The sequence below is a fragment of the Nicotiana sylvestris genome, chromosome 9 (genome assembly GCF_000393655.2).
Source record: "Nicotiana sylvestris chromosome 9, ASM39365v2, whole genome shotgun sequence".
Classification (NCBI taxonomy): Eukaryota; Viridiplantae; Streptophyta; class Magnoliopsida; order Solanales; family Solanaceae; genus Nicotiana; species Nicotiana sylvestris.
Genome location: NC_091065.1, coordinates 132,084,220 through 132,100,404, shown reverse-complemented (window position 1 = coordinate 132,100,404; position 16,185 = coordinate 132,084,220). Strand labels below are relative to the sequence as shown.

Genomic DNA, 16,185 nt, shown 5'->3' with positions numbered 1-16,185 from the left:
GCTCATGCGTATGATAAATCTACCTTCCATAATCAACCCAAACCCAAAATTGAAGAATTTGGGGAAAGAAATTCTTATCCTTTTGAAGTCCTAGCAAGTTCCTTTTGATGAAATTCCAAGGTTTGATTCAAAGTAGAGTAGTGAAATCCTTAGTCCTCCCTTTCCTCTCTCTAGAATGACTCTCTCCTCTCTCAAAAATGTGAGGTAATCCCTAAAAAATAAACCCTCAGGCTAGATAAACGAAATAGGGGCCGAGTTATAAAATTAAGAAATGAAACCCCCATGTAAATCTGCAGTCGCATATACGATCTCATAATACTTATGCGATCCGTAAAATGAACCGCATAATGGCCCTCTAGAACTAGGCGTTTCTGCTTCACTCTACGATAGGTCTGTGGTCCGGAGACCAATCCTGCAGTCGCATAATGGATTGCATAACCTCCTTCCAAAATTTCTCATGCTGGATTTGCGATGGGATCTGTGGCCCGCAAAACGGTATTGCGGCCGCATAATAAGCTGCATAATGGTCCTCAAAATTGGCAATCTTGCTGCTTCATTCCGCAGCCGATCTGCAGCCCACAAACTAGTTCTGCGGTCGCATAGTAGACCGCAGAATTGCCATGTTATGGAAAGCTTTTCCTTCAATTCCCCAACGCACGTAGCAACTCCAAAAGTCCGTACCGCGGCTCGCAAGCTCGCCACGAAGAATTCTATAATCCTCAAACACATTGCCTTACCTCGGCACCACAAAACCTTGGGTTCTAGGTGAAATTTCACGGGGCCTCAAACAAATATTGTGAGAACAATTTCAAATAGTATATGTACCAAGATTTCTATGTTTTTGTAATATCTCTAACATATTTAAGCATTAATATAAATATTTCTTATTTTGTGAAAAAATAATATAAATATTTTTCTCGCCCACTCGCACCATCAATCGAAGCAAAAGAGACCCAGGGACATTTGTCATATCATACCCCTTCATCTTCACACCAAAATGCACTCATATTCGTTTTTAACCCGACCAAAATCCGAATCTGAAACCCCTCGATTCTCATCCTTCATTTTTCATTAGAAACCCTAAGACCCCTAACGCTAAGGGTCTTTTTGAAAACCCACCATTTGCTTGCCTTTGTCACTGCAATTGGAGTTGAATTTCACCTGTATATTGATATCGATGCTCCTATTTTCGTAAATATGGATGATTCTGATGATGAAACTCGGTACCCTTCAAGACCCAACTCCATTTACAGTTCTTCTCTTCGATCGAGGCGCTCTATTCGAAACCCTAGTTCTTGTTCCAGAAATACCCATTATCATGGGTATAATAACAATGAATTTCAATATGACTATGATGATGAATCTGATGAAGAAGAAGCAGAGCAAGAATTTAGCAGTGGAGAAAATGGGTATCATAGTTTTCAAAAGAGGAGGAAATTGGAAACTTTAGTGTCAAATTACGAGTTTGCCCCTCGTTCCGGGAGTTCTCATAGTTTACAGGGTGGAATGTGGAGTGAAGAGGAGAGTTTTGTGTTGTTGGAAGTGTGGGGTGAGAGGTACTTGGAGTTGGGCCGGCGGAGCTTACGGGCCGAAGATTGGGCTGAAGTTGCAGAGAAGGTAACAGAAATGATTGGGGTAGAAAAGAGTGAAATTGAGTGTAGGAATCAATTAGATGTGTTAAAGAAGAAGTACAAGAAGGAGATAACCAAAATGGAGAAAACTGGGGGTGGGTTTCATAGCAAGTGGCCATTTTTCAAGAAAATGGATATGTTGATGAATTTGAGGATGAAAGGGCATTGTGGATTGGGATGTGGGCTCGATTCGGGAGAATATGTGTTTATGGACCCACGAATGTACTTGGATAGGTCGAATGTGTTGGATGAGATGAGGGATAGTCCAGCAGGATCGGATGCGGATAATGATGAAGAAGAGGAGGTGGAGGAGCTGGGTTCGGGAGGATGGGAGGGTGATAATGAATCAGCTAAGCTGCTAGCTGATTCAATTCAAAGGTTTGGGAAGATATATGAGAAGATTGAGAATAGTAAGAGGAAACAGATGATGGAGTTGGAGAAGATGAGAAGGGATTTCCAGAGGGAGTTGGAGTTGCAGAAGAAACAGATTGTTGAGAGGGCACAGGAGGAAATCGCTAAGATAAGGGACAATTATGACGATGAGGACAATGGAGATGAGGATGATGAGGAGACTGACAATATTTCAGGTGAGAAGCATAGGGGCTGATGAAGGTAATTTGAATTTGCTTGCAGTGTGAAAATAGTTCTTATTGAGCAAGTGAACTGGCCTACTTTAATATGGTTCCTTTTATGTAAACCTCATTAGATGATAGTAGTATGTTACTACGTTATGAAAATTTTGTTGTGTAGCTTCTTGCACAACTTCGACTAACCTGTTCAGGAAGTAATCAACTATGAGATTGCTGATCAGTTTTTTCTTCCTTGATTTGGTAAGTCAAAATACTATTAGTCTAATACACCTAACAACGATAGTATACGACAAGAGAGTACATCAGACATGTAAAATGCAAAATCTTACTCTAACTAATTATACATTATAGAGTACACCTCATAAAAACTGTTTTCACCCGTGTGTATATGTATATCCCCTATTTTTCTACACATGTTACATCCATTTAATCCAAATTATACTGAAAATCCCTTCTTTTAACAAATTATGCTTGTGTTAAAGCATTCTACTCAGTCTCCAAGTTCTCTTATCTTTACCTTATCCACTCCTTCCTCCCTTTCTACTCCACAGCGTGGCCTCTCACAGATTTTGTCACATCTTATACCCCAATTTTGCCTCTATATTGCAGAATATTTTCTGTACTATACCTAACTTATTTCCGTTCTTATTCTGTAAATTCACCTTTCTGCCATCGCGATTTATTGAACATGTCAATCTCTTCAATTCCAATATATTCTTCCCTCCGTGATCAGATTTTTTAGCAACAGGGAGGGTTTTGTTGTCCTCCCCTCCCCTTCTCTCCTATAGTCTCTTCCTATTTTGACATTAGGGTTAAGGCCTCATCCTCATCCTCATGCCCATAGATTGAAACACCTAAAAACTAAGGAAGTTGCAGATTTCCCATTGATTAAATACCTAATTATCATCCTTTGTTTGCTCTACATTTTCGCTCTTTATATCCTTGTTGGTCTTCTTCACAATATGCTTGTCGGAATCCCCACTCTCATATTTCGTTGCTCTTTCTCCATATTGAAAGCGTGGCTTCTTGCTCCTATAGGTATGGGTATAATTCTAATCATTTGCCGTTGTGGATTCCTGCTTTGCTCGTTGCACACTTTGTTTACCACGCCCCCCTCCCTCCCCCCGATTTTGGATTGTGATATCACAAGTCAGCCTCCATTCCTGATTTTTATTGGGTCTCAACACTTGTTTTGAAAGTTTGGATGTTAAGGTAGGTTGAGCCTGTAAGCAGGTTAATAGAAATGTTTTTCAGCAAAGTTCCACAAGATGAGCTTGTGGTAATCTCCTTATTCAGCCTTTGTCCTTGCTACTGAATAAGGTTATAAATGTCCATTAACTCGTCAAAGTGAGAAATCTAAATCATTAACATCTTCGGGTATCTATCTACTCATATGATGCTCTTTATCAAAAAAAAAATTGGAACTCACATGACGCTGAACGTATTTGTATTTTCGATCAGCTAATTTAATGTTGTTAACGGAAAATGCTGATTTAGCTCAAAAAATTTCATTCGACCAACCCAACTAGCTTGGGATTGAGGCATAATTAGTGTTTTTTTAATAGTCAGATCCATGACAGAATCTAGTGGGGTATCCCAATGGATCATAATACCCTTAGCTCAAGTGTTGGTAAAGGGAAAATGCAGTTGTCAATTTTGGGGGAAGTTCCACCCCTTTCATATAGTGCGTTGTGGAAGATTGGGCTAGTTAATAAAGTATTTTGGCTAGAATATTCCATTCAGACGTTTCATTGTCTTATGATAGGTTAGTAAAAAGATGAAACAACAGTAACTGATCCCACCTTAAAGATAGGGATGATTATTATTACTTGAAGTTGTTGTGAAGGAGAAATTAGATATATATATCCTAATGCACACAATGCTTTGTCGGTTTCTGTAGAAGATGCTTGCTAGAAGTTATTCTAGACATTTGCTCTTTTTAACTGAAAAAGAGGGTTCATTTGTACATCATTCTTTCAAGGTGTAATTGGGACACTAGGATGAAGCTTTCATTTCCTTTTTCCTTTTTTACTTGAGGTCTCATGCGTTAGTAGATTTTATATGCAAATGCATGTCTCTGTATGCACATGTATACTTTGTGCAAATGCGAATTTCTAGGACACCCAAGAAATTGTGTTTGCATGGGTGGTTAGATTCTCAATTGTATGGAGCTGTCTTGTTCAACTCTAAAATAACTTCACAGCTGGAGCAAGCTTTAAATTTGAGCCAGTCCCAATGTACCCAAAGGCCAGTGAAAAACCAAAAGTCATCTTGATTTAAAGCTCATTTCTTAAATAGGGTTGATTTATTTTTGGTAGCTTGAATTGGGGTAAATGTATCTGTTAACTTGTCCTTATTTAAAAAAAAAAAAACAGAAACATTTGTTACCTTGTTTGAAAGGAAATATGAGAGCGTACATTGATCGACATACAAATGCATTTCCCTATTGGCTTTTTGATGTAATTGAGCTAGACAGCCTATACTAAATTCCTCTCTTTGCAGTAATGAATTTGAGTTTTTGCTTTTTGTGTAAGAGCACGTTTGGCCAAGCTGTCAAAAACTACTTATTCGGAAAAGTACTTTTCTTTAGAAGTGCTTTTTCTAAAAGTATTTTGAAAAAAAAAATAGTTTGTGTTTGACCAATTCATTTGAGAAGTACTTTTTGCAACATTTGGTAAACAAATTGTGTTTGATCATCTTTCTAAAAAGTGTTTTTGAGTGTCCAATTACCAAAAAGGATAGTACCAAGCTTTTATAAAGTATTTTAAAGAGAAACATAAATTTAAATATTTGTTGTAAGACTTTTATTATTTTTTATTCTTTTTAATTAAAAATTAAAAATTATCATAAAGTAAATATACATATTAAAGATTTAAATCAATATAATATATATATTTATACCAAATTAATAATATTACCTAGTATAATTACTTATTGCTTACGTGATGATAATATTCAACTTAACGTTATCATAGTTTCTTCAGATTTTATCATTGAACTTGCACCAGATTAGACCATCCTAATCGGCTGAAGTGAGTCTCGGGATGATTTCCGGCTTAAATTTCTTCCACACATATATTAAAATGGTTTTGCCATTTCTTCATCCCATTTAGCCTTCTCAGTTGTTATCTAGTGTCACTTTCTTGCTCATTTTCTTTTCAATATGCATTAAGTACATTTGATTAATAATACTAAACAAATAAGAGAACTAAAAATCTGTCATGTCAAAAAAGGAGAAAGATAAAAAAAAAGAGCATCAAGGGAAAAGCTTTCAATTGGTAATCACTTATATTATTAAAAATAAGTGTTATTGCACATCAAAGTCTAAAAAAAAAATCAGTAGTCACCTTCAAAAAATATTTGATGTATCATTGGTACATGCACTCACGTTAATAAAGAATAGATAAAAATACATACTAGATATTGTGTATAATAAATTGGTACACTACAAAAGGAAAAAAATAAATCATACCTTATGAAGAAAGTACTTGAATTTGTTATTAGTTTTGTTGTTTCAAAGAGGAATAAGATACACAAAGGAAGAAACTGCACAAAAAATAGGGAGAAAGGTCTATTTGTAGTAATATATAGGACTTCTTATTTTGCAGAAAGGAATTCGAGGAGCTGATCTATTAAAGTTACAAAGAGAGTTTGAGGAGATCTATTACTTTAGAGAAATAAAAAACAAGATTAGTGAAAAAAGAATTTGAAACAAGAAAAGTCAAAAAAGTATTTGCTACAATTCATGTATCTGATGTCTTTCATTTAAAAGAAGGGTAGAAACTAAAAACAAAGAAGAAAAAGAAAAGGCTTAAATTATTGAGGAATAATTTGAAAAATAAAAATTTATAGTGAGGATAATTTTATCTTGGATAAATTAATTTTCTGCCTCTGCTCCTGCTTTTTGGAAGAAGTTAGAATTTTTTGCATCCCAAAAGCAGAAAAATTAATTCTGCTGCTGATCAAAAGCACTTTTTTGTCTTGGCCAAACAACTCAAATTTCTAAATAATTACTTTTTTGGAGAGAAAAAGTACTTTTGGCATCTCAAATGCTTGGCCAAAGGCTCTAATTCACACTCTGCATCATTCACTTGATGATGGATGCAATGCAATACTTTATTTGCAATCTCATATATATATATATATATATATATATATTTTCCATTGCTAGAAGGTCCCATTAAGTGAAGAATTTCACCCTTCCTGTTATACCCTTGAATATCTGTTTGTAATTGTCGTGTTCAGACGGGAAAGCTACCTTTGATATAACTGCCTTGACAAGATTGTTGGAGGAAGCTTGGCTAATCTTCACCTTGTACTCAACATCAGTGAGCTACATTCAAAAACCATTTAAATGGCATAAGCCAAAACTCTGAAACATATTTCAACAATTTGATTATTTGAAACATTTATGAGAAAGGAAAGATTCGATGAGATCCATGGAACAATTCTTAGATACCAAGCACTAGCTCCCAGTGCGACTTCATAAAAAGCAATCAAAGAGAAGATCAAAGAGAATGAAACACATGTAGTGGTTATTATAGCGATTCCTTCTTTTCCTTGAAAACGTCCGAAACAACCTGCTATAAAATTGCCGAGCAGGGGTAAAAATATAATAAGTAGATACATAATTTCGAGTGTAATCAAACAACCAAAAATCAGACAATGACGGAGCGGCCCGTGAATGATCCAAAAATCGTTTTTGACTACGGAGCAATTATCTGGATTTGGAGCTTATTTATTAAAGTAAAATAAAATAGGTGTGGTGTACATATACATAAAATAGCATTTCTTGCTGCATGGTATTGATGTTAATAATTTTGATGTCTAGATTATTATGGCTGGTAATGTAATTGCTTGCTTTCTATTGAGTTGACTGGCTGTGTGCTCAGAGACGATGTTTCTCACGAAGGATTTTGTTATTTGTTTACCTCCTTTGCAGGATAAAAGATTAAAAATTAGAGCTAAATCACTAAATATTCCCCTTTGAAGCACTCAGTGACTGGAAAAGAGCAGCAATTTCAAGTTATTCTGCAAATATTTGGTTTTGCTTTGTACTAAGCGTGTGGACAATGCCCAATTTTTCCTGTCATTTGGTCATGAGGTTAATTCAAGTGTTTTCCCTTATGGTAAAATCATAAATTTGCTCTATTATCAGCAAATTCGATGCCTACTGTATTGTGTTGTATCAGCTCTTGTTTGTTGTATGCACCACAAGAATTACGGAGCTTAAGTATGAAGGGAAACGAACTCGACAACATTCATTGTTTTGTCCTCTTCTTTGTGCACGCTTAGCTTAGCTAGGAGGTTCCACTATTTTAGTTGGCTCACTTCTGAGTTTATACAGTTAGTGAAATTTCGAAGGACTGACCCTAGTTTATTCCGGAAACAACTTCTCTGCCTTCTTGAAGGTAGGAGTAAGGTCTGCCTTGCATTTATCCTCCCCAAACCCCACTTGTAGGAATACACTGAGTTTATTATTGTTATTGTTGTTGTTGTTGTTGTTCCCCTAGTTTTTTCCCTGCTATCTATGACAACATTCTTAGAGAAGCATTTTGTGGTTTGAGATACATTGGTTTGACTTCATTTAGACCTGTCAACCTTGGAGCCATCTTTGAAGTCTCTGCGAACAAGTTTTACATATCTTATTGGTCAATTAAGGCTTCTGATTTCAATTTTCTTTTGGCATGAAGAACATGTACGACCAGAACTATACATAAACTCATGATTCTCTCTTAGGATTGAGTAGTTTTTATGTGCTCTTACTGGATTGTCTTTATGTGATGGCGTTTGGGGTCATTTCACATAATAATAATATTAAGAACATAAATTTAATTATGAGATTGTTGGACGGTCTCTAGCTTTTCATTTTGGAGAACAATGCAACATGGGTTCCTTTACATGGAAAGGTAATTCCAAATGCTAAAATTGGCAGGTTGAGAGATATTATGGATTGAATTTAAGAATTTGGATACGATGAAGAGATGGAGGACTAGAGGTAAGAAAAGTAGGAGAATTGAGGGAATGAATGTTATGGGTGAGTTGTGTTATTATACTATTGATGAGATGGGATAGCCGAGTAAGAGGCATTAGTGGTTGATGATCAATATGGTAAGTGGTAATCATACCCATGACTTGTTCCCTAGAATAGAATGTTTATTTCCTTCAATAGCCATGTGATTTGAGTTGAGAATCTATGAAACAAACTTTAGACCTATTTTGCAGTATGGTCAAGAATATGCTAGTATGATGCATACAAAGTATTTTATGACTTGTTTTCGGGTGCTTATACAATTAATGCTTACTCATTTAGAATATGTTTTATTTTTTACTCTTTTATCCTTATTGTTACAAGTTTGCAAATTTATCAATTTTGGAAAAATAATCTGATCTTTTATTTTTGGATCTTTGTGTGTATAGCTTCATTAGAATTATTAGTCTCATTCATTTAATGTGTAAAAAAAAATTTAGGAAAATATGTTTTATTGGAGTAAACGCAAAATAAAAAAGAAAAGTAGGAAACTGCAATTTATTGAAAGTTTATATAAATATTGTCTAATATTTTTCATCCTTATTATTTCTAACTTACTCTTTTTTCTAATTTCTTTCATCACTAGCACCAATGCTATTCTTATGGAAATGTTTTAGGTATCCCTCAACTTGAAAAATAACTTGGAAAACAAATGGGGTTCTTTTTCTAATTAATTAATAACTCTAAAAACGTAATTATTTATTTTCAATATTAAAGGAACTAATTAAATTTTATTGCATTGAATTTTTAATATGATCTCTTCCCCATAATAAATATTTCACTATAACATCAATCAAGAATGTTATAGGTTTCAGGAGCTAGATTAGTTCACGATGAACAAGTAAGAATTGCCTCAACCAAAATTAATAGAATTGGACCTAAAAAAGCCATTCAGGTTCGTTATCGATTAGGTATCAATAGAAACATAAAAATAAAAGAATAAACTAAGTATCAAATCGACCAAATTGAACAAATGATCGGTTATGAAAGGAATTACAATTATATTATGGCATTTAAGGATTTTCGGACTTGTGTATGTCTAGGACTTGAGAGTTGTATGGGATGGTGCCAAGACTTGCGATATTCCTATGTCATTTTTGACTCTACATGTAAGAATTAAAGAGATGCAAGAATTTCACGACCCCAATCTCCTGCCGTAAGATCTCGTGATGACACCTAATCTCTAAGACTAGGTAAGCCTAACAAACATTAAGAAATAATGAAAATAATAATAAAATTTCAAATTTAAACCAACCATCTATCATAAAAGAACTCCATAATATAGCTAACAATAACTCCCAAAATTTGGTGAGACTACGTCATAAGCTCTACACGAGTAATTGAAACATCCCTAATACATCACTATCTACATAAGAGTACGTAAGAGAAAACAAGGACAGAGGGTGACTCCGAGGCCTGTGAATACTGGCAGGTATACCTTGAAGTCTCCGATCTGAAAGCTCAACTCACTGGTGCCTAGCCTGATATGAGGTACATGGATCTGCACAAAAAGATGTGCAGAAGTATAGTATGAGTACACCACAATGGTACCCAGTAAGTATCAAGCCTAACCTCGTTAGAGTAGTGACGAAGTTAGGTCAAGACACCTACTGCAATAAATAAAGACTGAACATGTATGGTACAGTATAATAATGGAAACAAGGAAATAATACAATGAAAGAATACAACAAGATAAGCTACACTGAAATTAAGGCAAGAAAGGCATCAAAGGGGAAACAAAATAATAAGAACACTAGGGAAACGATGCAGATAAACACAAGTGATGTAAATGAATGATAACAACAAGAATTACATCCGAGGTACAACCTCGTATCTCATTCCATAATCACAATCACAATCTTTCCTTATCTCACCGCATGAGCCTTACATTTAGTTTTGAAATTATTATCTTTTTCTGAAATAGCTACTCGTGTTCTAGTCCACCTTATCACACCGCATGGCTTCAAGTAGTTCCCCTACTGGCAACACGCGTATCAAGCCCACTTTATCTCACTACATGCGTATCAACCCCTATCCTTATACCACCACATGCGTATCGATATCACAACTCGCACCTCAAGTTTCCAATTACCACAACTTGCCAAAAGAATCAACAATAATAATATTTCTATAACAATAGCCCATGGCTCCACCACAAAGTGTACAAGAGTCTCAACAATAGCAACTAAAAGTGAATAGCTCAACATGTATGGTATTTCAACTATTTACAACTTTTCCTCAATGTGATCATGACTTTTACAACTTTAACACTGAAACTCAATAATAAGATATTCCAAGAAATAACAACTTCAAGTAAGGTAACTCAACAATTGAATAATTAACAAGATAATAAAAAAACAGTAACTCCAACTAAGAATGTAAATGCAATTAACAAGTAAGAGATGTGACAAGTATTAAGAATGTCAAATAAAGCAGTAGGATAAGTTAATGATGGAAGAAATAATATGTTATGATAATACGATTAAAGACAGAAAAAAGTTAAATAGCCTAAACCGGTCAATTACCATATATAGCCCGTGTACCCACTCGTCACCTTGCGTACACGGATTTCACATACCACAATTAGCACAAAATAACACCAATCCTAAGGGGTAATTCCCCCACACAAAGTTAGGCAAGATACTTACCTCAAAACACGCTAACTAATCCACTAGTAAGCATTTTCAACGAATATCTAACTCCGAATGGCTCGAATCTAGCTAAAATAACTTTATACCATAAATACAAACTATAGGAAACTATTCCGGATAATAAAGTTGAAATATTTAAAGAAAAATTAAAAAAGTCAACTCAAAAATTCAACCTGATCCCGCATCTTGTAACCCGACCAAAATTACAACATCCAAACACCCATTATATAACGAGTCCAACCATGCTAAAATTACTCAATTCCGACCTCAAATCAACCTTCAAATCCTCAAAATATAGTCTATGAAGTTTTCACAATTGTTTTTCCAATTTTTCAACTTAAAGCATTAATTAAATGGTAAAAACAATAATGGATTCATGTATAATAATCAAATACGAGTCTAAATCACTTACTCCAATCAACTCCTTGAAAATCTCTCTCGAAATCGCTCAAAATCGAGGTCTCTAACACAAAAGATGAAGAAGGGGAATAAACTTTCTCTATTTCTGCCTAGCGATTACCGCTTCTACGGCTAATTTGTCGCTTCTGCGACTCCGCACCTGTAGAAGTTCCATCGTAGTTGCGTCTTCCACTTAAGCCTAGGAAAATCCGCTTATGTAGACAAAAATACGCATCTCCGTTTTCGCTCATGTGGACAAGGAGCGAGTTATGTGCACACGCTTCTGCGACCACATGCCAAACTAGCCCAATCCGCATCTATGACCAGTTCCTCCGCATCTGCGGGGTTCGCAGATGGCAGAAATCTTCTCACATCTGCGGTCATAGCCAAGCCCACTAGAATTTTGCTTTTATGATAAGCTACCATACATGTGCGTCCGCACCTGTGGCCAAGCCCACTGCAGGTGTGATGACACCAGACTTCAGGAACTTTCAGCAATCAACAAGACTAAAAATGATCCTGATTTCAATTCGATTCGCACTCGGGGCCCCCGGTACCCCGTCCGAATATAGCACAAGTTCCAAAACACATAGCGAACCTACTCGAGACCTAAAATCACATAAAAAAATATCGATTCTATGAATCTCAACCCAATTCACACCTATTTAAACCATGAATATCCAACTTCAAAAACTATTGCGATTAATACCAAACCGACTCAAATCTTCAACTTTCTAACTTTCACCAATTCAAGCCAAAATGACCTACGGACCTCCAAATCAATATCCGAACATGCTGCTCAGTCCAAAATCACCATACAAAGTGACCAGAACCATCAAATAAGCTTCCAACTTTGGGCCTAAGCATCTTATTTCACTTAGAAGCTCACCCGAAACCAAAACCAACTACCCTGGCAAGTCACATAACCACAATATAACATAGAGGAGGCAATAAATAGGAAACAGGGGCTAAAATACACAAAACGACAGGGCGGGTCGTTACATCCCCCCCTTAAAACAAACATTAGTCCTCGAACAAGTTTAGAGACATACCTGAAGTGGTGAAAAGATGAGGATTACGACTACACATATCATGCTCGGTCTCCCAAGTGTCCTCCTTGACTGGTTGACCCCTCTACTGAACCTTCATTGAAGCAATGTCCTTTCATTTCAACTTTCGGACCTGCCTATCCAAGATGGCCACAGGCTTCTCAACATAAGACAAATCCTTGTCTAATTGGACTGAGCTGAAATCTAAAACATGGGACGGATCACCGTGATACTTCCGGAGCATAGAAACATGGAACACCAGATGAAAGCAGACAAACCAGGTGGCAATGCAAGCTTGTAGGCCACATCTCCCACTCTCTCAAGGATCTCAAAAGGTGAGATATACCTAGGGCACAACTCTCCCATCTTCGCGAACCTCATCACACCCTTCATGGGTAAAACTCAGAGAAAGACTCGCTCTCTAAACATAAATGCAACATTACGAACCTTTCGATCCGCATAACTTTTCTCTCTAGATTGGGCTATTCGGAGCCGATCCTGGATCAACTTGACCTTCTCTAAGGCATCTCGAATGTCACGCCCAACCTGGGGAGGCACGACTAACGCTCAATCGAGTAAACCCGACTGAGCAAGCATGTAAAGATTCATTCTACCCAAACTAATTCATGAATAAAGAGGAGATGAACTCCATTAATCATACTTCGTAAATATTTCATTAACAACCTCCATTTTGTTTCCATTAGCCATTTCAACCATAACATCCAAACTATGACAATTTTGTTTTTATAGATATGAAGAACATATTTGCCAAATACCAATATTTCTAATTTAATTTCCAATATCAAACACCGCCCATAACCTGTCTACGGAGCCTCTAAATACAACTGAAGAGTAATATGGAAATGCCGGCAACAAGGCTCTAGCTATACCTCAAAATAAAAAGTACATGATAAAACAACGGTACATGATCCTGAAATGAAGTGGGGCTCACCAAGTCAGCTGAAAGGAAGATGCGTCACTAGCTACGACCAACACTGCCTGCTATGGAACCACCTACATACATTTAAAGATGTAGCGCCCCCGGCAAAAAGGACGTTAGTGCCGTCGAATTGCGCTAGTATGTATAACTAAATACCATCCCATTAGAAAGAATAACCATACAAGAACAAAGAAATCATAAGGATTCAACAAAAGCTTTAAACAATTACCACATCATCAAATAAAAGGAATCACATAGCTTTCACATAATTTCCATAGCTTTAGGTTGGGATATTTCATACTGTTGCACCATCATCACAATACCACTGCCTTTTTGTGCGGAGTTCGATCACGACCCAATCGGCTAGGTTGCCTCATTTGAGACATGTACCTCAGTCACAATTCCATTCTCACTTTTCGGTTTCAATATCAGCACAATACCACCATGTGTACGACATGACATCCGATCACGGCCCGATCGGCTAGGCCGTCTTACCAAGACATTTTTCGTTTTCCATATATCATCTCATTTCAATCTTTACTTCACATATATCAGTTCATCGACACTTAGGGCCACAATTATCGCATCATACTTGGCACTAGGCCACATTTCATAATTCGAGCTCTTTTCCCCCACATTTCACATCAATATCAATTTCAACAACAAGCCATTCAATCCAAGATGTCAAGTACACATGAGAGGAATCATGAATCATGGGCATATACAATATTTCAGAAATCATACACCTCAAGTTCATTAGAAATGGAACTTTAAACACAAAGGATTCTTCCAAAAAGGAGGGGACACAACAAACTACAATAGAAACACACATCAAAATCATAAACATGCAATTTCACCAATTATTCTTGAATTACTCTTTTCTAATCACGACAATATACAATTTCAACATCGGAGCATGTAACAACTCGGATCACATTGGATGTACTTATAAGGCAAAACATTATCTCGAACAGTCACTTATGGGCATAAATTGAATGGTTATAATGTTAGGCTTCCTCCTTCTATCTCTAAAATGCTCTCACCACTATCTAGATTTAGTATAAAATAGCCCCAAATGAAGCCCCAAAGCTTATTTATCAAAGTGAGTTCGGATATGAAAATTTCCAAAAATGACCCCCGAAGTCAAATATGTGGTGCAATTATGCTATAGCATAATTGATATGTGGGCAGCAGACTTGCAGCATAATCATTATGCGATAGCATAATCAATTATGTGACAGTATAATCAACATGCGACAGCATAATTTTTGCCCGACTCTGCTTCACTATGCGACGCGTATGCGGTCCGCATAGTCGTTTTACGATCGCGAAATTAATCGCAAATCCAGCCGTTGGTAATTTGATCATAACTATGTGTAGGAATGTCCAAATGATGAACGTTTGAAGTGCTAGAAACTAGACTCGAAGACCTTTCATTTGACAGGTTGTTCATCACATAAAACTTCATATATATTTAGATATGCTCATCCAAAGTGTGGACTTGTGCGAACTCAATTAGAATGTTAGCCTACTATGAAATTTTCCAATTTGGCTTAGACTAAGGACTTTCCTTGGACCCCAAATTACTTACTTATTATATGGCTTATATACTTATTTACCAAATTCAATTGGTGTCCATCATGTTAATAGCACGTAAAATATTATAATTAGTCTACCTGGCACCACAAAATCCTAAATTACTTAGCAAAATTTTTCCGGGGCCTTACATTCTCCCTCCTTAGGATCATTCGTCCTCAAATGAGGAGTAGAGTCCGCCCCGAACACTTAACATAATATATCTCTTTTCACACCTACTTCAAGTCCTTAAATTTTGACTAACTCCTATATTTTTCAGAAATTTCGGTAGAGTCTCCTTTGTAACTAGGACTATCCACCTGCCAGAGAACCACCAAAACCATCCTAAAAATACATCCACAACTCGACAAAGCATCACAATGTCTATATCAATAACACGAACCTCAACATTACAAGCACTACATTATCATGATGATACTTGGACATGGACTACACATTTTTAAATCATAACACCTAGAAGGTACCTTTCAAATCAAAACCAATTGCTATACAATCAAGAGAAAATATTTTATTTTCACAACACTCTCGGCCTTCCATGTGGCCTCTTATATCTCATTTCAATCTTTACTTCACATATATCAGTTCATCTACACTTGGGGCAACAATTATCACATCATACTTGGCACTAGGCCATATTTCATAATTCGAGTTCTTTTCCCCCACAATTCACATCAATAGAAATTTCAACTACAAGCCATTCAATCCAAGATGTCAAGTACACATGAGAGGAATCATGAATCATGGGCATATACAATATTTCAGAAATCATACACCTCAAGTTCATTAGCAATGAAACTTTAAACACAAAGGATTCTTCCAAAAAGGAGGGAACACACCAAACCACAATAGAAACACACATCAAAGTCATAAACAAGCAATTTCACCAATTATTCTTGAATTACTCTTTTCCAATCACGACAATATACAATTTCAACATCGGAGCATGTAACAACTCGGATCACATTGGATGTACTTATAAGGCAAAACATTATCTCGAACAGTCACTTATGGGCATAAATTGAGTACAAAGCCTTTAGAACACTTTATTATTGAAGTCATTTATGGAAAGTAGAGTCAAGGCTCATTTTATAATCTGTTTCATATTTTCTCATGTCATAGGAATCACCATGCACAATTATAACTCAAGTTCTTGGCACGTTGTCCACACTCTATTTCCCAAATTCATTTGATTTATTTCAAACATCTTTATTCATAGAGGATTTCACATAGTTTGGCATAATAATCTCAATTTAAACTAGACTTGAAATCTAGACATTTTAGCACATAGTTCACATTCT

The 16,185-nt window shown here is 36.2% G+C and overlaps 1 protein-coding gene across 2 annotated transcripts; it reads left to right on the top strand.

Annotated features, from left to right (window-relative positions):
- Positions 1 to 941: 941 nt before the first annotated feature.
- On the top strand, positions 942 to 7,496 carry LOC104232187 (trihelix transcription factor ENAP1). 2 transcript variants are annotated; one of them, XM_009785324.2, is made up of 2 exons: positions 942 to 2,218; positions 7,164 to 7,496. In XM_009785324.2, exons 1-2 carry the CDS (start codon positions 1,198 to 1,200, stop codon positions 7,166 to 7,168), a joined length of 1,026 nt encoding a protein of 341 aa, XP_009783626.1. In that variant the 5' UTR covers positions 942 to 1,197; the 3' UTR covers positions 7,169 to 7,496. The 2 variants fall into 2 exon arrangements, with proteins under 2 accessions (XP_009783626.1, XP_009783625.1); XM_009785323.2 differs by having other exon boundaries at positions 942 to 2,243.
- Positions 7,497 to 16,185: the final 8,689 nt, after the last annotated feature.